The 22814-nt window shown below is 38.1% G+C and overlaps 5 protein-coding genes across 8 annotated transcripts; 2 read left to right on the top strand and 3 right to left on the bottom strand.

Annotated features, from left to right (window-relative positions):
* Positions 1-1163: 1163 nt before the first annotated feature.
* On the bottom strand, positions 1164-5476 carry LOC111462853 (pentatricopeptide repeat-containing protein At1g26460, mitochondrial-like). The gene is made up of 7 exons (XM_023106630.1): positions 4771-5476; positions 3608-3830; positions 3046-3528; positions 2337-2543; positions 1885-2022; positions 1601-1792; positions 1164-1466 (listed from the first exon to the last, which is right to left on the bottom strand). The coding sequence occupies exons 1-6, from the start codon at positions 5385-5387 to the stop codon at positions 1604-1606; spliced, it is 1857 nt and encodes a 618-aa protein (XP_022962398.1). The 5' UTR covers positions 5388-5476; the 3' UTR covers positions 1164-1466; positions 1601-1603.
* An 875-nt stretch (positions 5477-6351) lies between these two features.
* Positions 6352-9010, top strand: LOC111462671 (PLASMODESMATA CALLOSE-BINDING PROTEIN 3-like). Its single transcript, XM_023106355.1, has 4 exons — positions 6352-7173; positions 7271-7510; positions 7613-7649; positions 8521-9010. Exons 1-4 carry the CDS (start codon positions 7119-7121, stop codon positions 8786-8788), a joined length of 600 nt encoding a protein of 199 aa, XP_022962123.1. The 5' UTR covers positions 6352-7118; the 3' UTR covers positions 8789-9010.
* Positions 9011-9375: 365 nt separating this feature from the next.
* LOC111462669 (uncharacterized hydrolase YugF) lies at positions 9376-13910 on the bottom strand. Of its 4 annotated transcripts, XR_002713769.1 has the most exons (12): positions 13657-13910; positions 13300-13394; positions 13089-13186; positions 12956-13005; positions 12574-12669; positions 12383-12472; positions 11552-11644; positions 11287-11382; positions 10950-11015; positions 10532-10663; positions 10160-10288; positions 9376-10041 (listed from the first exon to the last, which is right to left on the bottom strand). XR_002713769.1 is itself a non-coding variant. In XM_023106352.1 (11 exons), exons 1-11 carry the CDS (start codon positions 13831-13833, stop codon positions 10271-10273), a joined length of 1011 nt encoding a protein of 336 aa, XP_022962120.1. In that variant the 5' UTR covers positions 13834-13910; the 3' UTR covers positions 9376-10270. The 4 variants fall into 4 exon arrangements, 3 of the variants coding, with proteins under 3 accessions (XP_022962120.1, XP_022962121.1, XP_022962117.1); XM_023106352.1 differs by having other exon boundaries at positions 9376-10288; XM_023106353.1 differs by having other exon boundaries at positions 9376-10276.
* Positions 13911-14796: 886 nt separating this feature from the next.
* On the top strand, positions 14797-19134 carry LOC111462668 (erlin-2-B-like). Its single transcript, XM_023106348.1, has 9 exons — positions 14797-15077; positions 15982-16102; positions 17151-17218; positions 17288-17347; positions 17434-17592; positions 17930-18076; positions 18448-18662; positions 18768-18876; positions 18964-19134. The coding sequence occupies exons 1-9, from the start codon at positions 14961-14963 to the stop codon at positions 19066-19068; spliced, it is 1101 nt and encodes a 366-aa protein (XP_022962116.1). The 5' UTR covers positions 14797-14960; the 3' UTR covers positions 19069-19134.
* A 917-nt stretch (positions 19135-20051) lies between these two features.
* Positions 20052-22731, bottom strand: LOC111462670 (protein KTI12 homolog). Its single transcript, XM_023106354.1, has 2 exons — positions 22589-22731; positions 20052-21070 (listed from the first exon to the last, which is right to left on the bottom strand). Exon 2 carries the CDS (start codon positions 21047-21049, stop codon positions 20114-20116), a length of 936 nt encoding a protein of 311 aa, XP_022962122.1. The 5' UTR covers positions 21050-21070; positions 22589-22731; the 3' UTR covers positions 20052-20113.
* Positions 22732-22814: the final 83 nt, after the last annotated feature.

Genomic DNA, 22814 nt, shown 5'->3' with positions numbered 1-22814 from the left:
ATTTGAAGCCAAATTGAGGCACAAGTGAGACGAAAGCAACGATGTCGACATGAGAGACAAAAATAGGCTTGATAAAGGGTCGGGTAGGGTTCCGAGCCTTAACCTCGAAAGTCTGGATTTAGAAGAAGTTTGGACATACAGCTCTGAAGTTAAGTTCATCCTTATGAAAGATGAAAGCTCGCCAAATTTTGTGTCAATTAGATACCGAACGAACGCTCCACAACAACATATATCTGTTCGCCAAAATCATATCTACACCTGTCAAATTAAAAATGCCTCAAAATGTATCATGAGAGAGGCAAGATGTCAACTCTCCACCACCACCGAGCCCTGTAGACAAAGCAAACTACCCTATGGCACATACATATATCACAATGGGGCGAGCGTTGCGAGACAAGTGTCTCGGACAACTTCTTTTGAGATGGGGTTTTCAAGGACAATATCGGACAACATGGGTGTGCCGACATCGCACCCTAGCTCATGTGTCGGAGGTTAGATCATACACCTACTATTAGGTACAAAGTCCATAAATGATGTGACATGGACACGTGTGGGTCCAATGCCTCAAGAGAAGCCGAATGGATCGATGGATGTTCAAGATGTTCCGATATCATGAACAATACGTACATGACCGAATGAGTTGCAATATTGCCTACCTGCATACCTGCATTTGTGGCGTAAAGCATTCCATTAGTAACAAAAGTCACCATTTACACCAAAATTACTCCTAGAACTGATAGCACTTGTCATTTTCCAGCTCTAACCTCACCTTTACCACGTTTACTACCGAAAAAACAAAAACAATTGTAACCATCTTATTCTCTGCGAGACACCTGTTAGACGAACACGACTCTCCACAATGGTATGATACTGTCCACTTTGAGTATAAGCTCTCATGACTTTGCTTTGGGCTTCCCCAAAAGGTTTCATACCAATGGAGAGAATATTCTTTGTTTATAAACCCAGGATCATTGACTTTCATCATCCAACAACACCATTGATTCAGAAAAAAAATCTAGTAATATGAGAGTTGAATACTCTCCTTGTTCTTGTCCACACTAAAGATCTATCTTCATAATTTTTTTTTACACTGGTAAACTCCGATGCTGACATGACAGACAATAAATAAGAGTATCCGTACCCGGATAATTTCCAACAGAAGGTAAAAGAACTGCTGAAAGAGGTAGATACAGCAAAATTCCAGTTGGACATATTATTCATCAAAGTCAAAATGAATGAACTCAGTTTTGGTTCACTAATTTTCTGGGAAGACGTCAAACAAATATATATGAATCTAAATGGTGAAAAGGGCATGATCCTAACATTCATCCCGCCAAGATTGAAATTTGTTGACTCTAATAATTTACAAATATAGAATGACATATCTTTGTGAAGAGGCAAAACTCTGCTGGCAGGTTTGACATACCAATTAGCGCAGCTCAGATTTTCCAAGTAGGAATGAAAGCCTGCAAAATATCAACAAAAGTTAATCAACTTCAAAATTTCCATGAACTACACCATTCTTAAGCTTTAAGTTAAGATGATGAACATGTTTGGATTATATTTTGATTGCGAGTATTGCTGCTGCTTAGAAGTTTACCTATTATGCAACATAATTGGTGCCGTAGTCCAGATTGAACAGTATGTCCCTACGATTCTCTGTTCCCATTCGAATTTTGAAATTTTTGGCCAGGTAATCCACCTTATCGTTACTAGGGTAATCCATCTCTCGCATACATCGCCTCCTTGCCTTCTTCAGCATTTCTTTTGAAGGTACAAATCCAGCAGTTACCTTCCAAAAATGTTTTGTGACGTAATTAGCACCACCGTGATAAGAACACGGATATACAGATGAATACAAGTCAATTGAAACGAAAAATTCACCATGTTATCGATCACGGAGAGAGCTGATTTGGGATCGCGGTTAATGATATGAGCATCAACAAGCAGTGAATAAGATTTTGCATTTGGTTTGACGCCCAAACCTACCAAGTGTTCGAACACCCTTGCAGCTTCAAATGTCTGTCAAGTGACCATAGTAAGTGAGCAAAATTTTCAGTTTATATAGACCATAAATATGTGTGATGTCCATATAAGAAATATTTGACTGTGCATTGAACCCCTGAAGTGCGTGCACGTAGAGAGCACGTAATGCTTCATTACGCATTCAGACCCATCTCGCGACAAAAACACAGCAATCTAACCCATAAATGACACTTGTCAAATGTTAGTTTTTTCAGCCACCAACCATCAGCAGTCCATGGAATTTCAGCAGCTAATTGCACGTGAGTTTTTGTGTGTGAACAAGGGAGTGGTATAAAAGGTTAAAGGCTCACCTTCTTTAGCCTTCCAAATGCGTATATCAGAGCATTGTATGAATGGATATCAGGGGTCAAACCAAAACTGGAACCAATTGCTTCAAACGTTTGGTAAGCACGATCAAGGTCCCATATATTTGCACAGCCTAAAATCACACAATTCAATGCAGAAACAGACTTGTAAGGAGGATCTGCACGGCTCAAGTTTTCCAGTTGAAAGTAAACCTAAAAAAGGAGAGAAAATTAGATTGGAAACTCCGATGAATTAGAGGAAACAAATAAAAATACTCACCTACCATGAACTTCTTAATTTAGTCACTGATAATCATGTTTCAACAACGGAAGCATGCAATGTATCTAATATGACACGCATCAAATAACCTTTTGTGTTCGTGTTCGTGTTCTGTGAGAGAGACAATTGCACTCTACTTGCCTCAGTTGATTTTTATCATAGTAATAGTGAATATTCTTCTAGACCTCCCACAATAAACGTTATTATTTGATGAGAGCCCATATATGGCACTGACAAAGAAAACTATCTCCAAGATTTGTAGGAACTGACAAGATTAAATTTTATTGAAACACTTCATGTCCTGGTTATAGGTAGGAACTTAGCAGAAGGCATCAATCATTTGAATATTGTAAATGCAAGGTACCATATTATACTTTATACTACATTACTCATGGAAATTGCAAATTCTTAATTTTTACGGGTAGAAAGTTATACCGTGTCCAGGGTCTCAAAACCCTTCTTAGAGCATGCCACAACTAATGGATATAAAGAAGTGAATGGAGAAAACATTTCTTCACCAGCTCCATCATCAGCAGTCCTATAAGCCTCTTCAAATTCACGTAGGGTAGTAAAGGCCCTTTGCAGATTCCCAAATGATGCAAGAGCATAAATCTTTCCAAGGTAAGATTCAAGATTTGGAACCTTCTTTTGTCCCAATGAGCGCTTTAGAATTGCCCAAGATGCATCTAAAAGAGAAGAGCTGTAGGTTCTACCTGCAGTTCCAAGAGCTGATACAACTATTCCTTCATCTACTGAAAGATGAACTGGAGGCCTCGCATTTTCACCTCGAGCAATCCATCTGGCCATAAATTCTAGAGCATAATAAGCAAGTTTACTATTATCCTCTTGCGTTGCTACTTCAGCGATAAAATTACACAAGTTCCATGTTGGGCAAAGAGCTTTATTCTGAACAGTTGCCTGTTACACCAACAGGAGAAGTAATGAAGCAACAAGCAAAAAATTCTTTTCTTAGCCATCAATTGAACTGGTTTATTACCTTGCACCTATCAATTACCGACACCAGTGTGTCCAGCCTGCCCTTTTTAACGCAGCTCCGCACACATTCAGTGAACACTTTCAACGACAGCATATGACCTGATTTTAAAGTCAAGTCAATATATTTCAATGCAGCATCAATCTGATCTGTTGACAACAGCATTCCAATTACTAAATCATATGATTCATCATCAGGCATTGACTCTTCTCCTGTCTGCAACATACTGATAAAAAGAAAGAAAACTATGTTTAAAGCCTATAACTTATGACAACGATGCTTAAAGGCCATTGTTTTTGTAGAGAAAAGCACACTTAACTGTAAATCAGGCTCAAAGCACAACAAATTGCAATATAGAGAAAAGCACACTTAACTGCAATATAGTCCAATGCAAATAATGTCTCAGCTTTTCAACTAGCTCACAATCCGATTTTCCATGGTTGATGGAAGCACGTGGAAATAAATTTTTACTTTATACACAAGCGTGTGCTTCGTAAAGATATTGAACTTCATCAAATTTCCACTACTCAAGAAATGCTTATCTATTCACTAAGCCACATCCAAGTGCTCGAGACTGTTTTGGCGATCCAACTCAAGCATCTACGGGAATTTTCTTGAGGGGGATAATAACTCATCATTATTTTATTCTTTGATTAGTTAATAAGCTGTTGTAATTAGTTGTGTTTAAGTTTAATCGTTATGTTACTGCACTTGGTTTTAATTTTCATTCACATTGATTAATAAGAAAACTCCCTCAAGAGTGTGAGAGATTACTACAATCAAGACCAATAGCTAAAAGTAGTATTGATCCCTGAAAATTGATATGCTTTTCCAGATATTCACTTGAAACAACTACCATTATTGTCCCCCGGAAGTATTTTATTATCATCAAGTTTTGCATGGGGGACATAATCTAGAAACTTTTCAGTTGAAATAATATCCTAAAGATTTCAAACTGTACGAGTAACTTCAATGCGTAATTCATGATCATGGATCAATGCTAGACCCAAAGAACGATAAGCTTTTAATTCCCAATAAACAAGCAATAACAAAGGAGTTCGTTAAAGAGGTTAATCTATAGACGCACGGAACAAAAGTAGTTGACAGATAAAAGAAGAACACACATTTATTGAAGATTGAATGACGAATAAGGTTCAAAATCTGACCGTTCAATCAATTTTTCAGCGGCCTCAGTCTCCTTAGCCTGATACATCGCCTTTAATACTAAATTGAATGATGCAGTGTTAGGAGATATCGCATAGTCCTCCATTTGAGCCACTAGATCCAGAAGCTCCCCAGCCGAGGCGTTAACCATCAAGTTAGCCCTCAAATAATTGTTATACAAGTTAACATCCGGCTTATTAGGCTTGCCATTCTTATCCAGAGACCGAATCCAAAATTCAAACAACTGCTTCATATCTTCCCAGCGCTGGGAAGCCATCCAATCAGCAAAAACGTTCAACAAGCTCTGAACATCGAGCGTTTGAGACAATGCCTCAATGCGAGAGCTCGGGGATTGGTTAAGGAACCCGAGGGGGATCATTGACAGAGTCCGAGAAGCGTTGGGTATTGGATTACGCCAGTTCTCGTTGTAAAGAGGGCTGCCGGAGGCGGGATTTGGAGGAAGTGGAGTTGATGGAATGTCCGCTGGTTCATTAGCGAGCTGAGGTTCTTGAGAAAGAAATGTGAAGGTGGTAATGGGCTTGAAGAAGCAGACGTTGTTGAGGTTCGAGTTTCTGATTATGGTTTGAGTTCGAGAAAGAATCGCCATTTTGGACGCCATGGATGGAGCATCAAAGCTGGAGAAATGGCATTTGCAGTGAGAGCGACAGTGAACTTTCTTTAGGGTTTTGCCATTGTGAGCTAATAGGCGCCAAGAAGCCACCCAGAGAGTCTGGGTTTAGAAGGGCACTATGGTAACTTTCAAGCCTAAATATCTAAATAATCCATGGGCATGCCACGTGGCATGCTCCCCGTAAACGACTAAGATTATTTTGCAAAATAGCTTTCAAAAAATCTTCTTCCTTTAAAAATTGCAAAACTAACCTTATTATATATTGTAACTAATTTTGATTTAGAGAAAAATTAACTTTTAACCTCCAACTATATTAATTTTTATCATAATTATCATAAAATTTTGACTTTACTATATTGTACGAAAAAAATTAACTGTAATGTCAAAATTATAATAATGGCAACAAATTGACAATTTGTTATATAAAATTATTTACCGTGCTTATATTTTCAATTCATTTCTTGTTTGTTTGGTTCGTAAGGGCCTAAAACTCTCGAATTTGAGAGGACTCGAAAATCTAACGTTAAACAACGTCAAAATCTATCCCTGATGTTTGTAAAGGTCTCTAGGATTGTTTTCGTTGCATAAATCATAGGTTTCGATGTCAATTTCGTAAGGTTTGGCTTCGTCGATTTTCTCTCTATCTTTCTCGTTTTTCTCATTATTTTTCGTTTTTGCAGGTGCCTTGGAGGTGGCTGAAGGTTGGATTTGGTTTTAGTGATGATCCCGACATCGGGCGTGCTTCGTGGGTCGTGTACGAACGAAAACTCCAGCGAAACATTTTGTTTCAAACATGTGAAATTGAAAGTTTTCATACAAATTATGTATTTTTTTTAAAAAAAAAAAACAATAAATTTATTAAACATTTGGGGAGTAAGAATAAATTATATATATTTTTTAAAGAAAAATAATTTTTAGTCCTAATCAAATATTAGGATTTTCAGTTTCTCCTCAATCCCTCCCCTCTTCTTCCTCCTCCTTCCTCGCCGTCCATGGCTTCTTTCTCCGGCGGCTGAATTTCCTTTCCTCCCGGGCGCCCTTCCCCCATCCTCTGCTTACCCCTTCTTGGCTCGCCCACAGTCCCAACATCAAATCCTCCATCGGAGTATCTCTAAAACTCCGGTGGTTTTCCTGGTGTCGGCGGCTGAGTATCTCTTTTCCTTTCCTTCTCTCTATGATCTTTACCAATATTCAGTAACGAATGAAGATAGTCCAAACCTGCTACTCTTACTCATCAATGAAACAAAACCCATCTTCAGTGATTTAAACGCCTAAAACGCCTACCATACAGTGATTTAAAATCTCAAAATGCATATAGTTTCATACCCATGAATCAAAATTCTAAATTTTCAACTCCAAACTAAGCAAGTTTTCAGACCCATCAACCAAATAGTTCATTGCTTAGCAGATAATGCTCTACTTTTGGAAGTAAAATTATCTAAAAAAGTGGATAGATGAGAGACCGCTCAAGCCCACTGCGAGTAGATATTGTACTCTTTGGGCTTTACCTTTCAGGCTTCTCCTCACGGTTTTGAAAACGTATTTGCTAGAGAGAGGTTTCTACGCCCTTATTAAAAGGTGAATAGAGACATACCTGCAACGCCCCTACTTTCTCTTAGCCCCCCCTTTCTCTCCCTCTCTCTCTGGTTTGGCCATTTCTCTTAAAACAACCGTAGTTCTCTTCTCTGCACTCATTTTTTTCAGAATCTGAGCTCAACCATGGCGGTTCTCTTGCTCTGTCATCTCATTTTCTTGGCCTTCACTAGCCATTCAAGTAATCTTCTCTGATGATTTTCATATTCTTCCCCACCATGGAAACAAAAAGGTCAATAGAAAACTAACTGTTGGCTCTATTTCTTGAACTTCTTTAGGTGCAAGCTATTGTATTTGTAAAGATGGACAGAGCGACCAAGCCCTTCAGAAGACACTGGATTATGCCTGTGGAGCTGGAGCTGATTGTACTCCAATTCTTCAAAATGGCCCTTGTTTTCAACCCAACACTATAAAGGATCACTGTAGCTATGCTGTTAATAGCTACTTTCAAAGGAAGGGTCAGGTTCAAGGGAGCTGTGATTTTTCAGGCACTGCCATGCTTAGCCAGTCTCCTCCTGGTATAAGACCTTTCTCTTTCATTTTTACTCGTTTTCTTCATCAAATGGTTTGGTTTTTGTTAACACTTTTTGGGTCTTTTCTTTTTCTTGTTTTTTTGACAGTTGAAGCTTCTGGGTGTGTTTATTCTTCCAGTTCCAGGTACCCATTTCAATTTCCTCACCCTCTTGCAGTTTTTTTGAAGTGATATCACAGTCAACTTATAGAAAGCAATCTGTTTCAGTAACATTCTAAATGAAAAGTAGTTTTGAGTTGAATACTTTAGCAAGATCCCACGAACATTATATAAGGGTGTAGAAACCTCTCCCTAGTAGACGTGTTTTTAAACCGTGAGGTTGATGGCGATACGTAACGAGTTAAAACGGACAATATCTACTAGTAGTGGGTTTGGGCAGTTACAAATGGTACCAGCAATGACCCTGGACACCAAGAGGGTGGGATTGTGAGATCCCAAATCGGTTGGAGAGGGAAACAAAGCATTCCTTATAAGGGTATAGAAACCTCTCCCTACCAGACGCGTTTTAAAATTGCGAGGCTAACGGCAATACATAACAAGCTAAAACGGACAATATCTGCTGGCGGTGGATTTGGACAAAGATGAAGTGAGTTGGGGAGTAGTTGAAACATGAAAATGTTTAAGGAAACTAAAGCACTAATCCTAAATGATACTCAGATATCTCCATTTTCTTTCAACTGGGAATTTGGTTCCCAAAGTGGCATATTCCAATTTCCAAGAGACTCTTTCTTTTACCAAAAGTTACCTTTTTCCCAACTTTTTCAGCTGGTGTTGGTGAGAATCTGCTGCCTGATAGAGAAAAAGAAACTTCTATCAAGAATCCAATTCCTTTCCCTTTTTGGGGATGTGTTCATAGCTCTAGCATATTTTTTCCCTTAGAAAGTTACTGTTCTTGATAACTTAATCTAGATGGAAAATGTCCAATGAAAAATTAACCATTCAAGTTTGCATTAGTGACAATGACATAAACAAATGAACACCCTTCTCTTTTTCCAGCAACACAGGAACTCCAACCAGCACCACCCCGTCAACCACCGTGCCCAGCGCAACACTGGGAACCACCACAAACCCGTCAACACCACCACCCTCGACCACAACCTCCCCCTCGGTGTTTGGGAGCGGGATAAGCCCGACAGGTAGTGTCGGTTTCGGTGGTAGCGGGAATAACATGGATGGCAGTGCTGCTGCAGGTCTCACTGCAGCAGCCTTTAACTTGTTCTTCTTCGCAGCCACTGTCACATTTTGGTGGTCAATGTTCTGTTAAGTCCAAGGTTAACAATTGAGGTCATTAGTTGATTTGTTTGGATGGATGGATGCAAAGCTGGGAAGATTATTTTCTAATGTCCTTTGATGTGGAGAAGAGAAAGGGTGGAGAATTTGATTCCTAATGGGATGGGACTTTGCACCCTCTAATCAATAATTCTGTTCTTTGTTCATTATTAATTTCTTTATTTTATAATAAAGTTTATGAGTTGCGTTACTCTCATTACCGTCCATATGCTCAAAAGTTAGAACGAAAACAGTGAAATGTTAGCTTTCATTCTTCTTTGTTCTAAAGCAAGGACTTAGCTGCCAAGACATCCAATTAGTTCGATTTGAATTATTCAAAGGATGTATTTGATATTCATTCACCCGTACTTCCATTATTTATTGTGGAAGGCTAACTACTTGTAGATTGGGAGTTATATGAGCGGTAATGTCCACATACAGCTCTTCTAGAATGATCGAGGGGTACAACGATGTCTACTCCTTTTGTGCATATAGCCCTAGAACTAAGGAAGCCATTCATTCCAAACATCACTTTTTTAAAAACTTCAATGAGGACACACAAGAAATAGGCCAATTCGTTGATCGGTGAGTCTAAGGAATGGCCGAGTATCTAAATTTGGGTGAATGGAGGATCACATGGGTGGGACAAGAGATGGAATGAAAACCACATGATGATACTAACTTCAATAATGGTTTTTTTTTTTTTTTCTATATAATTTTTTTTAAAATTTGTGTTTGGAAACTCATCCAAACAGCACTTGACATTTGGTGCTGTGAATAGACTAATGAACTACCTACCATTACCAACTAGTTGTTTTATTGCAATAGACTCATGCTCATGATTATGATGAGTAAATGCTATTTAAAAAATTGTTCGATAACAATTTTTTAATGTTAAATCTCTCAAGATTCATAGTGGCTTATGAATGAATTTCTGAACATGTTTTTAGAATCTTAGTTCAACTTCAAAAACTGAAACTAAATAAATAAATCTGTTGGTGTTCAAAAAATCAAGACAACAAATCATTACTTAACCAAAAAAAACAAAAAAGAAAAAAAAAAACTTAAACAATTCATCCTTCTGAATAACTTTGTTCCAATTTCCATCTAAATCTAACCAAATCCTAAATATTAATGACTGCACATACTTGCACTGATCAATACGAACTGTTGTGGCCACGCTTACGATGCCCTAAAAGAGTTAGTCCTATGTGCTTGCTACTGAGGAGATTTGTGGAAAGGGAGTATCTATTTCAAATAGGATTCAACAATGAGTCTCGCAGCCCAGCGCTGCTAGAGTTTTGAAACGTATAGGCATACTAAGAGTAGTACTTCATGATTTGAAAAGGCAATAAATGAACCTAACCTTTGTCAAGTCTTTGCCTACTTCAGTGGCCAAGTTAAAGCGTTCAAATCGACCTACCACCTTTCTTTTTCAAGGTTGAGCTTTTGTTGAATAATTTGGTTTGACACTGCATCACACCTTACAGAAAAGCTGCGCTCGAGTTAGATTTAGAAATGGAAGTATGTGAAGACTAAGCTTATAAGCTTGGTGGTCCGAAAATTGTTTAGCCAATAAGGGGTTTTGCGCTACCGAATGGATCAAAGAACAAAAGCCAATAACAGAAGAAATATTATAAATACAAAAAATAAATATACACATAACACACCATCATATTATAAAACAAATCCAACAAAAAATAAAAATAAAAAATTATGCATTATTAACATACGGAACCTCTTTTCTGGAATCTTCATGAACAAATTGAGTAATCAATTTGGCAACAAAATTTGGCTTTTCCACATGAGGAAGGTGGCCGCACTCAGGTATTTGACGAATGAATGCATTTGGCAGTTCACAGTGCAGCCTCTGCATTCTCCAAAAATGTGAGCTTATTCCATTTCTAACGATACTTATTTATGATCTACATACGATAGTAATTATAAATATATGATGTTTTAACTTTTGTATTAGTTTTATCTTTAAGTTTTGTTTAAAAGATCGCATAAAAATAATCTATAGTTCGTATGAAAGAAAAAAAAAACAATCTATAGTTCTAGATCTTTCACTGTTTATCAGTCTTTTCTGTCAACCCAATTCAATTTTTTTATCTCAATCTCATTTTTCAGAATTGCAATAAACAGTAAACACTAACCACTGCAAGCTTGTTGCTGATGATCTGATCATCCTCACCCCATATAATGAGCGTTTTCTGCTTCACCTATAAAACAAAAATGCAAGTAATAATCAGTACCCAAAGATCCTCAAATGTGGATATGAGAATTGAAAAATGAAGCATATGAAAAGACACTTGTAGTTATTCATTCAAGACCTTAGGGAAAATTCAATTTGACGACCCTTGATGAGGAACGGTACCTTTTCCTTATGTCCCTCACTAACATTGCATTTAAAATACTAAGAACTCAATACGTCGTGACTTAGAACATTGCATTTTGCATCAACCATATAATAGCATAAAGAATTGTACTAACCTTTTCAATCTGGCTGCTGACATTATATCCTCCACTTAACATAAAACTGACAGTCGCATCCTCCCACCAAGGTAATAAACAGTGCAGGCGGCCAATCTAATAAGGAGGGATAGAAGGAGAACAGTGGGAGCAGGGGGTGAGTCAATTGGCTATGGACACAGAGCATTTTAGCTTTATGTCAATTAAGCCTTCCAATTTCACAAAGTACTCAGGCAAGTCAACAAATATATGATATATATCCTCCTTGATGTAGGGGAAAACTTACATTGACCCAATCTAGGCTAGTACTAAGTGATATGCCAGTGAAGGCCAAAACGTTCACATATAAGCGCAGGGGAATGCTCTTCAATAAAAATACCTGATCAAAATAAGTTAAACAATTACAACTATACATTACAAACCAACAAACGCAATCAATTCTCTCCAAGAAGATATTTTAGAAAAGAAGAAAAGTGGGTAACAATCTTCCACCATGGAACTGCAAATTGCATTACAAAAGATCAAATTTGTAAATCGAAAATTAGAGGAATGATTCTCTTCAAGAATATTTTAAAAGAAGAATTATTATGAAAGCTAGTAGTGGTGGTGTGAGATCCCACATCGGTTGAAAAGGAGAACAAAGCATTATTTATAAGGGTGTGGAAACCTCTCCCTAGCAAACGCATTTTAAAACCTAGAGGAGAAGCCTGGAAGGGAAAGCCCAAAAAGGACAATATTTGTTAGCGGTAGGTTTGGGTTGTTACAGGTGGCATAATGATATCTTCCATGGATGGGAGAGGGGAAGCTCGAAAGGGAAAGCCCAAAAAAGACAATATTTGCTAACGGTAGGTTTGGGCTGTTACAGGTGGCATAATGATATATTCCATGGATGGGATAGGGGAAGCCCGGAAGGGAAAGCCCAAAAAGAACAATATCTACTAATGGTGGGTTTGGGTTGTTATAGGTGGCATAATGATATCTTCCATGGATGGGAAAGAGATGTACGGATGAAGGAAAATTTATGGTTGTCTTGTAATTGCAGAAATCAAACTCTCGGTAAAAATGCTTAGCATTGAAATATTTGATGGAGTGTTTACAGAAGTGAGCAAAGACTCACCCCAGCATAGGCAATCAATCTTGGTAGGGTAGCTAAGTTTCCTGTACCTTCTGCATATACACTTGCATCAATCAACACAAGCCTATCGACCTGAAGTAATCTCGTTACATTCGACAGAAAACTCTCAATAACTTCACGTGATGGTATAGCTTCAAATTTGTAGTCATAAGTTACAGCTAAGAGATACGTACAGCTTCTGGATAATTGACAGCAAAATCAATAGCAACAGCAGCACCAAGGCTTGGTCCAACCAATACCATTGGCCTTTTAATATATGATTTCCAAAGCTATTATCAGGATGAAGAAAAACTACATTAGTTTCAACATATCAAGACAAGATATGAGTGTGATTGACAATGATATTAATGAAAAGTTCATAGCAATCATGACAAAATAAAACAAGCTTATAACAATGATGCAAGTATCAACATAGTAATTAAAAGAGCACAAACAAGATAAGGGCTTGGAGAGTTCATATTGTGATCATATTGAAAGGAAGCAGAATTGGGATTGAAGAGAAATTTTCCCCAAATTCGTAACAGGCAAACAATCTGAACAGAACGTTTTCGTTACCTGATACAAATGAACACGTTTAGAAGTCACGTCACATGGAGGGAGTCTTTCTATCACATGCAACTATGAAAATTAGAGATAAAAATAATGGTTTAACGATCAATTAAAAAAGGAATATAGCAATTAAACAGACCTAAATCAGAGAAGCCCCAGCCAAGAATATCAACAGCCCAGGTTTCAAAACCAGCTTCCTCAAGCAATGGATATGTGTATCTCCATTCTAAACAGGAGCTGAATAATAAGATGTGATGAACGAGGAAAAGATATAATAATAACAAATATCACAGAAACAACAAACAGCCTTGTATTTTGAAAGAATATTGTTTGTAATTAGTGAAAGAAACCTATCAAATCCATGGAGAAGAACCACTGGACATTCTTTGCTCTGTATCGACGGCTTCACGCAACTACTCATAGTACAAGAATCGGAGAAGCTGACCTGCATGCAGAGCAAGAACAAACATATAAATCAGATCAAGAACCCTGCCAAATCTCATAACGTTTAGTAGAAATTAAAACCCTTCGATTCAATCACATTGACAAACAGAATTCCGCAAGAAACATGGCTTTAACTTCCTCGAATCGTGAGTTTCTATTATAAATTTCTCCAGTCCATGTGAAATAATCATTAGATGAATTTCCAACAATTAGAATTCTCAAATAGTATGAATTTTCAAGAGAGGTAGAAGCAGTGAACTTACTGGTAGCCTCTCGATCCTTGTAGCGAGCTCCCGAGCAAATTGGTCTTTGATATTGTCGACTTCTTTGGGAAGAAATGAAGGGAATTTGTTAAGGATGACCCCCAGACGCTTCGGTTTCTTCCATTGCATGAGCGGTGGAGCGGAGCACCAACTCGCAGCCACTGCTAGAGAGAGCATCTCTGTTAAGCGCGGGCAAATTGGCGCCCGTTGGCCTCTCTTCTCCTGCTTTTCTATCCACAGCCAAACGATGGGCTGTCTTATTTCCCGGTTAAATTACAAACTCTACTAAATCCTAAATTCATGGATTGGTTGTGGTAATTTTTTTTTTTACCATGATGGTTAACCAAACTAACTTCAAAATGTTTCACAACTTAACCCATCCCGACCCTCTATATTGTAGGGAGGAGGCATCGATCGAGAAGGATGACTGTCCAAAGAGGAGGCGTCGACTGAAAACTGAAGAGTGCAGTGCGAGGTGGATGTAGGCGGTGCCCCGAGGATGTGGGTACAGAGTCGTCAACTGTATTGTGTTGTTCTCAGTGGTGACTATCGAGGATGGTACTCAAACAATAACTACTAAGAAGTAATAATGTCGATTGATCTTTGATGTTTTAAGCAAGAACTGAGGGTATGCGTCGTGGGAGGAAGAGTACAATGATCGGGCATTGACTTATGATGGAAAGTTGAAAGTGGGTTGGGCTTGGGCCCAACTATTTCTCTTTTTTTTTTTTCCTTATGTAATCGAGTTGGGTCGGGTTGGGTCAGGCTGACTCGGTCCTTTGCAACTAAATCCGTACCAACCCAACTCATATATTTTAGGTTGGGTCGGGTTCTCGAATTATCGTATTCAATGTACACTCCTATTGAGAAGATTAAGCTTCGATTAAATTTGTCTAAACTCGTAGAGCCCAACATGGACTTTATCCGAAACGACATATAACTCGTAGAGTCAGAACTCGGGACTCATCCCTATCGAGCAAAAAAATCTTAAGAAAACGGGACCGCCCAATTAAGAATTGGATTAGGAATTAAGATTTGTCCATAGGCTTGAGATACAACTTAAACACAAAAATTAAAGTTTAATTTTTATTAAAAAATTGAAAGTTGTAATTTAATGCACTAAACAATATATAGGAGACTAGGACCCCATGAAACAGTTCTTGGCTGATGAGAAATTCCTTTCTTGCATCAAGTTTTCTTTCGCTCGAAAAACAGTTGGATTCAATCAGCCAAGAGCACAGAACTCCACTCGACGCTGAAAGACCTTCCTGATTTGATTCAGTTGTTGAAGCTGAGATTGCGGCATGGATCATAATCAGCCACAGCGGCCACCATACCCGCAGACTCGTCCTCCAGAATTCGGCGGCAGTTTTTCATCCATACTCGCAGTTTTCGCCGCCTTCATCGCCATCTTTTCCATGGTAACTCATTACTTCCTTATCGAGCTGTAAAACGATCTAGGTTTCGTGGTTTTGTTTTCTGAATTTCATTTAGTTACGACTTAGTCTTCGATTATCGATTATTGATACGCTTTATTTTTGTCTAAGCTCGAGGGATTTTGTCCGAACTAAGTGCGTTGATTTTTCGTCTATATTGTCTCCGATGCAATAGGGAGTTAGAATACTAATACGCTCGAGTTATACTTGCCTGTATCGGTAGTTAGTCGGTTTCTTGTACTGAAGAATATGTTTCTTCGATTCATAATAAGTTCATAAATAGTATTGTTTGATTGTGTAATTTGCTGTTTGTTTGTTTTTAATCCATATTCGGTGCCATATGTGAAAGTTACAAAGAGGTTATACAACCGATTAAAATGGATCTGGAGTCCATTGCAAAAGTTTCTGTAACTAGTGCCATCAGTGAAAACATTTAGCGTATTACGAGATTTGCCAAATTCAATGATGTATTATTAAAAAATGAAGAAAGAATATTCTATTTATCTTCGATTACAGAGTAGTCTTATGACTCTGATCTTAGCAGCATAATTCGTTATGGTTATTAAACGTAGGGCCTGAAATAGTTAAGAAATTTTGACCAAATTGTGTCGTGTAAGAAAAAAAAAGGTTCAGAAAATTGAAGCAGACAGCGAACAGTTAATTACATGACAAATTCCACGTTTCACGCATGGCAGGTCTGCTAAGTTTAATAAACAAAGGAGATTTTGGATCAGTATTGAGCAATCAACCCAGAAATTATATCAACTTATTCATGTTTATTTGGTATTCTTATTGTTGAACCTTTAAATGTGGTCAAGGAGCAATTTTAGATCATTGTACTTGATATGGTTGATTTTAGTGGTTGTATAACTGCATTATATACATTCAGGTGCTGATTTCATCTCAATCAGACTTCAAAAGTGATTTTTCTATTTTACACCAAGTACCAGAAGGTCATGTGGGGGTATATTGGAGAGGAGGTGCCCTTCTGAAGACAATAACGGAGCCAGGTTTAAATCTCTCCTTTTTGCCCTAGTTTGTATGGTTTCATACCAATGAAGATAGTATTCCTCACGTATAAACTCATGAACTTCCACTAAATTAACCAATGTGGGACTCACTCCCAATAATCCTCAACAATCCTCTCCTCGAACAAAGTACACTATAAGCCTCCCCCGTGCCCTTCTGAAGACAATAACGGAGCCAGGTTTAAATCTCTCCTTTTTGCCCTAGTTTGTATGGTTTCATACCAATGAAGATAGTATTCCTCACGTATAAACCCATGAACTTCCACTAAATTAACCAATGTGGGACTCACTCCCAATAATCCTCAACAATCCTCTCCTCGCATGAACTTCCACTAAATTAACCAATGTGGGACTCACTCCCAATAATCCTCAACAATCCTCTCCTCGAACAAAGTACACTATAAGCCTCCCCCGTGCCCTTCTGACCCAATAATCCTCAACAATCCTCTCCTCGAACAAAGTACACTATAAGCCTCCCCCGTGCCCTTCTGAAGACAATAACGGAGCCAGGTTTAAATCTCTCCTTTTTGCCCTAGTTTGTATGGTTTCATATCAATAAAGATGGTTTCATACCAGTGAGGAATATATAAACCCATGAACTTCCACTGAATTAACCAATGTGGGACTCACTCCTAATAATCCTCAACAATCCTCTCCTCGAACAAAGTACACTATAAGCCTCCCCCGAGGCTTATGGAGGTCTCGAATAACCTCCCCTTAATCGAGGCTCGACTCATTTCTCTGGAGCCCTCGAACAAAGTACACCCCTTGTTTATTGACATGGTTAAGTTTAGGGCACGACACTCATACCATGTTAGGAATCACGACTCTCCACAATGGTATGATATTGTCCACTTTGAGCATAAGCTCTCATGGCTTTGCTTTGGGCTTCCCCAAAAGGCCTCATACCAATGAAGATAGTATTCCTCTCTTATAAACCCATGAACTTCCACTAAATTAACCAATTTGGGACTCACTCCCAATAATCCTCAACCGTATGTTCTGCTTTTAATCATATTAAAATTTTCAGGTTTCCATCTGAAGTTGCCTCTGTTAACCCAGTTTGTGCCTGTTCAAGTGACCCTCCAGTCTGATCAAGTAAATTAGATTTTTAATGCTGATTTTTTAGGATTTCAACACTTTGTACTAATTGATGCCCGCATGCAGGTAAGGGATATTCCATGTGGTACGAAGGGGGGTGTAATGATCAACTTCGAGAAAATCGAGGTGCGATTACTAGGAAATTCCTTTGCAATAATTGATGTTAGATTTTTTTTGTTCTTCATCTTAGTTGATAAGGATGCTACTTTCAGGTTGTCAATCGCCTCCGCAAAGAATACGTGTATGACACCTTGGTCAACTATGGTGTGAATTATGATAACATATGGATATATGACAAGATTCATCATGAAATCAATCAGTTTTGTAGCTCTCACAGTCTTCAGCAAGTTTATATCGATGTCTTTGATCAGGTACGTAAAAATTATATAAAATGTGTGTTTTGAAAGCCTTGCGATGATTGTTTCTATTTACACAAGCAACTTGCAGAGCTGATAAGAGCAATATGCCAAGCGTGGACTCTAGCTATTAAAGTTTGTCCACTCCAAGTGTTTTGAAAACTTACTACCTCATTTGTAGAGTCATTTACATCAACTATGTTTTCTTTTTTATTCAGCTGTGAATTCTTTCAATGAATCCATTCAAGGCTCTACAAGCTGATGTTTCCATGAAATTTCTCATAGATACTTTCTCCGCTTGCGTTAAGCATTTCTTTAGCATCAATGACCCGTGACTGCTTTTCATGTTCAGATTGACGAGAAGATGAAAGAGGCCCTCCAAGGTGACTGTACGCGTTATGCTCCAGGTATTGAAATAATCAGTGTTCGTGTTACAAAACCTACCATCCCAGATTCCATCAGAAAGAACTTTGAAGACATGGAAGTGGAACGTACAAAGGTGCATCTCTAACATGGAAAAAACAACTTTTTTCTTGTTCTGTTTGAGTTTTCATAGGAGCTACAAGTGACAAAGGCTAGTGTTTGAAATTACGACTTGTGTTAAAGAGCATCGTTGGATTCTCATGGACTCACGTGTCTTTTTAATTCAAAACCGAGTTTACACCGTTAATTCAAAAATATTTAGCTCGAATACCTGTGCAGGTATATTTTAATAAACGTCACACAATTTATTGTGAGATCCCACATTGGTTGGAGAGGAGAACAAAACATTCCTTATAAGGGTGTGGAAACCTCTCCCGGTGGATTTGTGCCGTTACATTTATACATGTCTTAATTCTAATGCTATGCAATCTTGGACATACTTGATAGGTTTTAATTGCCGTAGAAAAACAAATGGTAGTCGAGAAAGAGGCAGAGACCAAGAAGAAAATGGCAATTAGCGAAGCCGAGAAGAATGCTAATGTTAGCATGATCCTCATGGAACAAAAATTGATGGAGAAGGAGAGTGCCAGGAGACAGCAAGAAATTGATAACCACATCTATCTTGCTCGTGAAAAAAGCCTCGCAGATGCCAATTATTACCGGTACTTCTCTCCTCTTGCTTTTCCAATTGGTCACGTCCACTTTTCAAAGTGAGAATCAAAGTGAGAACATGTAATGACATTAACATCGTCCCATCTTTTTATTAGTGTACTAAGAGAAGCTGAAGCCAACCAGTTGAAGCTTACACCCGAGTTTCTGGAGCTTAAATTTATCGAGGCCATTGCTGATAATACAAAGATTTTCTTTGGGGACAAGGCACGTTCTGTCTTCTTGCTCATGATATATGACATACAACATTACTTACGTGTCTATGACTTAACTCGGTAGCTTTGGTTCCGCCAGGTTCCGAACATGGTTTTGGATCAGAGGTTGCTCGGAAACTTCCTGCATCAGGTGTCAGAAGATGTATCAACAAAAGCCTCTGGGGAGACAAGCTTAGAAATGTAGATCCAAGATTCATCCTCTAATGCTCAGCTATTCTGTTCTCTCTCATCTTTCTCAACATTATTTTTGGAAATTGAATAACAATATGAGAGTGGAATATTAGAAACAAATTGTTTTCCTATAAATTTTGTTTAGAGAATTTTTGGTCAAGTTAATTTTTCTTGAAATTGGTTAAATAATACTAATAATTTTAAGAAGAAAAAAAGGTTGCGAATACATTTCTCCAGTCCATAAGAAAATATTAATAGAGAATAAATTTTTCTGATAAATTAACATAGACTATCTTTAAGTTTTGTTATAGGTACAAAACCAGACGTTTGAAAGTGGAATGTAATGAGACCCAAAGTATTGAAGGATGTAATGAGACCCAAAGTATCGAAGGTAAAAGGAATGTAATGAAGCCAAAGTATGGGGATGAGCTCATTTTTTCGTGAAATATTTGAGAGAATTTGGTATTCACGCGCGTATTTTAACGGAAAGAATGGTGTTTGATCGTGATCTCTATGATGTGAAGCAATGAAACATTTTGTGTTTTTTAAATGGAACAAAAAAAAAAAAAAAAAAAAGTAATAACCACCCGACAGAGTGGAAATAAAATGACAAGGACTTTAATTTTATCTTAAATTGAACAAAAAAAATAATAATAATAAGCAGGCCTGAAATAAAATGAGGATGAAATAGATGTTGGAATATGATGTTATTCGACCGAAGTAAATACCTGTAGGAATATCTTAGCTCAGAATTCTGGTTCACAAATTCTGATAATGAAGATATAATACTTTAGTAATGGCTCGATTTATAGAAATATTTTTTTTATTGGTTCAGAAACTATCTAATGTGCTGTGCATACAGTTTTTGCAAGAGCCATGCAAAAAACTAGAAAAAGAACACTCGACCGCTCTACCACTAAGCTACTGAGGAATAACGTTTATCACTCTACACTAAGCTACTGAGGAATAATGTTTATCGCTCGGAGAAGCCTGGCAGTTTATAAGCTACAAGTATTCCAGAGGGTGGAAATCCCAGAATCATTCAGGTTAGTCTAGCTTCAAGCAGTCCCCAGTTCCCTATGCAGATAGTCAATAAACATCCTCTTGGCGCTCTCCGCATCAGAAGGTGGCGGCGGTCCGCTTAAACTAGTTTGCCCTGTTAGTTTAATGAAAGTTCTCCGAAGCCTCTGAAGCTCCGGTAGGCCAACCGACCTTGAAATATTGATGGTTGGCAACTCCTGACCCAGAGAGATACCATTCAGAGGCCCTCCCATTGCCTGAGCTTGCGCTTCTACGATCGCACTGACGACTTCTTGCGTTGCTTTGTCTAGTTCGTACAGAGAATTCGCCTCCGAGAATCGATTACTCTGAGTCGCAATTGTTGGCTGTAGAATTTTTACATCCCTCGACCTCGAGTTCACTGTTTTTGTAAGGAATAATACAGCATCTCCAAGGACAGCTGATCTTGTCTCTATGCCATCTTCATGTGGCCTTAACTCAAACAATGGCACGTCCCATCTATTTTTACTATCCGGTCTCTCAAATCTTCTAACCAGATCTTCAAATATCTTATCATCATAGTTAGCTTCGGCTTTCTCTCGACGCTCTTCGTTCCACTTCCTACAATGGGTTTCTTCCACGCCGCAGTACAGCACACAGTACCTAATTCCCGCCCCACGGGCCAAACACCATAATTCGTATCTATAACCCTTTATACTGTTCAAAGAGTCAACAATGACAATGCTATCTCTAGACACAGATCTGTCAACTTCAGATCTAAGAACTCCTCTTAGATTCTTTTCAGCAGGCATATTGGCATAGCTCTGATTACGATCCAAATGAAACGAAGTTTCATCAATTATCCTAATGGCTTGCTTTACATTCGACTCCTTGAGAGCTTCAGCTAAGCAGAGTGCCGCAGTGGACTTCCCACTGCACGGCTGGCCACAGATCACAACCAATGCCATTTGTGGAGCAATTAAGCTTGTAGGCATATAACTCAAAGCAGACAAGTCCTAACAAGATAATAATCAAAGAAAAAACAATAAATATCAATAACACTTCGAGTAAGACTACTTGTGTCTTGTAAAGAAGATGAAATAAAATAATTTCATACCATATCTATAACCATTAGAAAGAAATGATTAAGAAAAGTTAGCACAAATAAAGCATGATTGAATTCTACATTCTACAGTAAAACTTTTTATGGATGCAGCAAATGCAAGTAAGAAAGACAGAAACCTTAACCATAAGTAATTAAAAGCACCCAGAAGCAAAGAGTCGAACTACATGCGTAGAATGAAAAAACCAAGTCCTATTTAATAAAACAATTCTTGGCTTTCATAATTTCATTGATTAGGGGGGTTATACAAACTGATTGGAAAGGACCCATGTCCACCGCTATTGTCCGCTTTGGCCCGTTATGTATAGCCATCAGTCTATTATGGAGAGGATCTAGCCCTACTCCGACTAGGGTCTCACACCGTCCGATAACTAGCTCGGATACCATTTGTAACAGTCCAAGCCCACTGCTAGTAGATATTGTCCGCTTTGGCCTGTTACGTATCGTCGTCTACCTCACGATTTTAAAACGTGTCTACTAGAGAGATGTTTCCACACCCTTATAAGGAATGCTCTGTTCCCCTCTCCAACCAATGTGGGATCTCACAAGCTCCCTCTGATTACGAGACTCAAGACCATCATTTCATAAACTTCCAATTCTCAAACAGGATTTGAGTTCACTTTCAAACAACCTTTAATTGGTGTTTGATGCCCCCATTCGACATAAAAGGCAGGCTGCACACCCTGTTCAAGGACTATCCCTTCAAAGTGGCAAAACAGGCACTTTGGCTCAACATGGATTATATGGAAGGAAAGGAACAGCAAAAATTTTCATGACAAAGATGGATCTCCCGAAGCTTCGATTGATTAACATCCTTTTTCTAGCTTTCGATGTACAGTACACACGTATCTCCTTCTAACAATTATAGTTTGAGCACACCAATATTCAATTCAAGAATTTTTTATTGATACTTCCTTTGAATGGAAGGAATTTCTCCCCTTGTAAATTTCATAGTATCAATGAATTTGTTTCCTATCCAAAAAATTAATAGAATCCGATAATCCAATCTATAGTATACATAAAAGTGGTTGTATCCACAAAATTGTTTCTCATCCAAAAAAATTAAGAGAATCCTAACATTTTCTATAACTTCTTAAATCAAAACATCATTGGTTATTGTATTGGTGTAAATATAAATATGGAAGGTTTATCAGTCCATTAAAAAAAAATCGTACAAGCTCGATTAAAAGAAAAATGTGTAATACGATAGATCGATTACTTCAACTGAGAAGGAAGATTCTGAAAATTCATGGTTGCAGAAACAAGGCAATTTTCAACTGAGATCAAAAAGATATACGAATGATAGACATATGCAACGAATCAAAAGGCAGTCCGGGACTTCGCCGCTTTCTGATGCTATTTCGGCTATGGTTATAACAAAATATCAAAACAATGGAGATTGAGAGAATACCGGCAACGACAGTAGAGTATAAAATCAGTGCAGATCCGCACGGAGGGAGGCTGCGCCGGCCGAGAGGAAGAAAGACGACGACGACGACGGCAGGGCAGGAGCGCGTGACAGCTTGAAAGTGAGAGGAAGATGGAAGGATTTACTCGTTAGGACACAAACTATCCACTAATACTCATAATTATTTTTTAAAGATATAAATTATCAACTAATATTTATAATTATTTTT

The sequence above is a fragment of the Cucurbita moschata genome, unplaced genomic scaffold, assembly GCF_002738365.1.
Source record: "Cucurbita moschata cultivar Rifu unplaced genomic scaffold, Cmos_1.0 Cmo_Scf00027, whole genome shotgun sequence".
Taxonomy (NCBI): Eukaryota; Viridiplantae; Streptophyta; class Magnoliopsida; order Cucurbitales; family Cucurbitaceae; genus Cucurbita; species Cucurbita moschata.
This window is presented reverse-complemented; position numbering and strand designations above follow the sequence as displayed.

What these genes read in the sequence shown, in the direction of transcription:
- LOC111462669 (XM_023106349.1), bottom strand. Translation starts at nt 13,833, where the DNA reads ATGCTCTCTCTAGCAGTGGCTGCGAGTTGGTGCTCCGCTCCACCGCTC. An exon ending in CTAGCCTAGATTGGGTCAAT is followed by an intron (nt 11,383 to 11,551) that starts GTAAGTTTTCCC and finishes CCTCCTTATTAG; the next exon opens with ATTGGCCGCCTGCACTGTTT. An exon ending in TCAGCAGCCAGATTGAAAAG is followed by an intron (nt 11,016 to 11,286) that starts GTTAGTACAATT and finishes TTTGTTTTATAG; the next exon opens with GTGAAGCAGAAAACGCTCAT.
- LOC111462671 (XM_023106355.1), top strand. Translation starts at nt 7,119, where the DNA reads ATGGCGGTTCTCTTGCTCTGTCATCTCATTTTCTTGGCCTTCACTAGC. An exon ending in GGCCTTCACTAGCCATTCAA is followed by an intron (nt 7,174 to 7,270) that starts GTAATCTTCTCT and finishes GAACTTCTTTAG; the next exon opens with GTGCAAGCTATTGTATTTGT. An exon ending in GCTTAGCCAGTCTCCTCCTG is followed by an intron (nt 7,511 to 7,612) that starts GTATAAGACCTT and finishes TTTTTTTGACAG; the next exon opens with TTGAAGCTTCTGGGTGTGTT.
- LOC111462670 (XM_023106354.1), bottom strand. Translation starts at nt 21,049, where the DNA reads ATGCCTACAAGCTTAATTGCTCCACAAATGGCATTGGTTGTGATCTGT.
- LOC111462668 (XM_023106348.1), top strand. Translation starts at nt 14,961, where the DNA reads ATGGATCATAATCAGCCACAGCGGCCACCATACCCGCAGACTCGTCCT. An exon ending in GAAGACAATAACGGAGCCAG is followed by an intron (nt 16,103 to 17,150) that starts GTTTAAATCTCT and finishes TAAAATTTTCAG; the next exon opens with GTTTCCATCTGAAGTTGCCT. An exon ending in ATATCGATGTCTTTGATCAG is followed by an intron (nt 17,593 to 17,929) that starts GTACGTAAAAAT and finishes TTTCATGTTCAG; the next exon opens with ATTGACGAGAAGATGAAAGA.
- LOC111462853 (XM_023106630.1), bottom strand. Translation starts at nt 5,387, where the DNA reads ATGGCGTCCAAAATGGCGATTCTTTCTCGAACTCAAACCATAATCAGA. An exon ending in CGGTAATTGATAGGTGCAAG is followed by an intron (nt 3,529 to 3,607) that starts GTAATAAACCAG and finishes TTGGTGTAACAG; the next exon opens with GCAACTGTTCAGAATAAAGC. An exon ending in CATTTGGAAGGCTAAAGAAG is followed by an intron (nt 2,023 to 2,336) that starts GTGAGCCTTTAA and finishes GTCACTTGACAG; the next exon opens with ACATTTGAAGCTGCAAGGGT.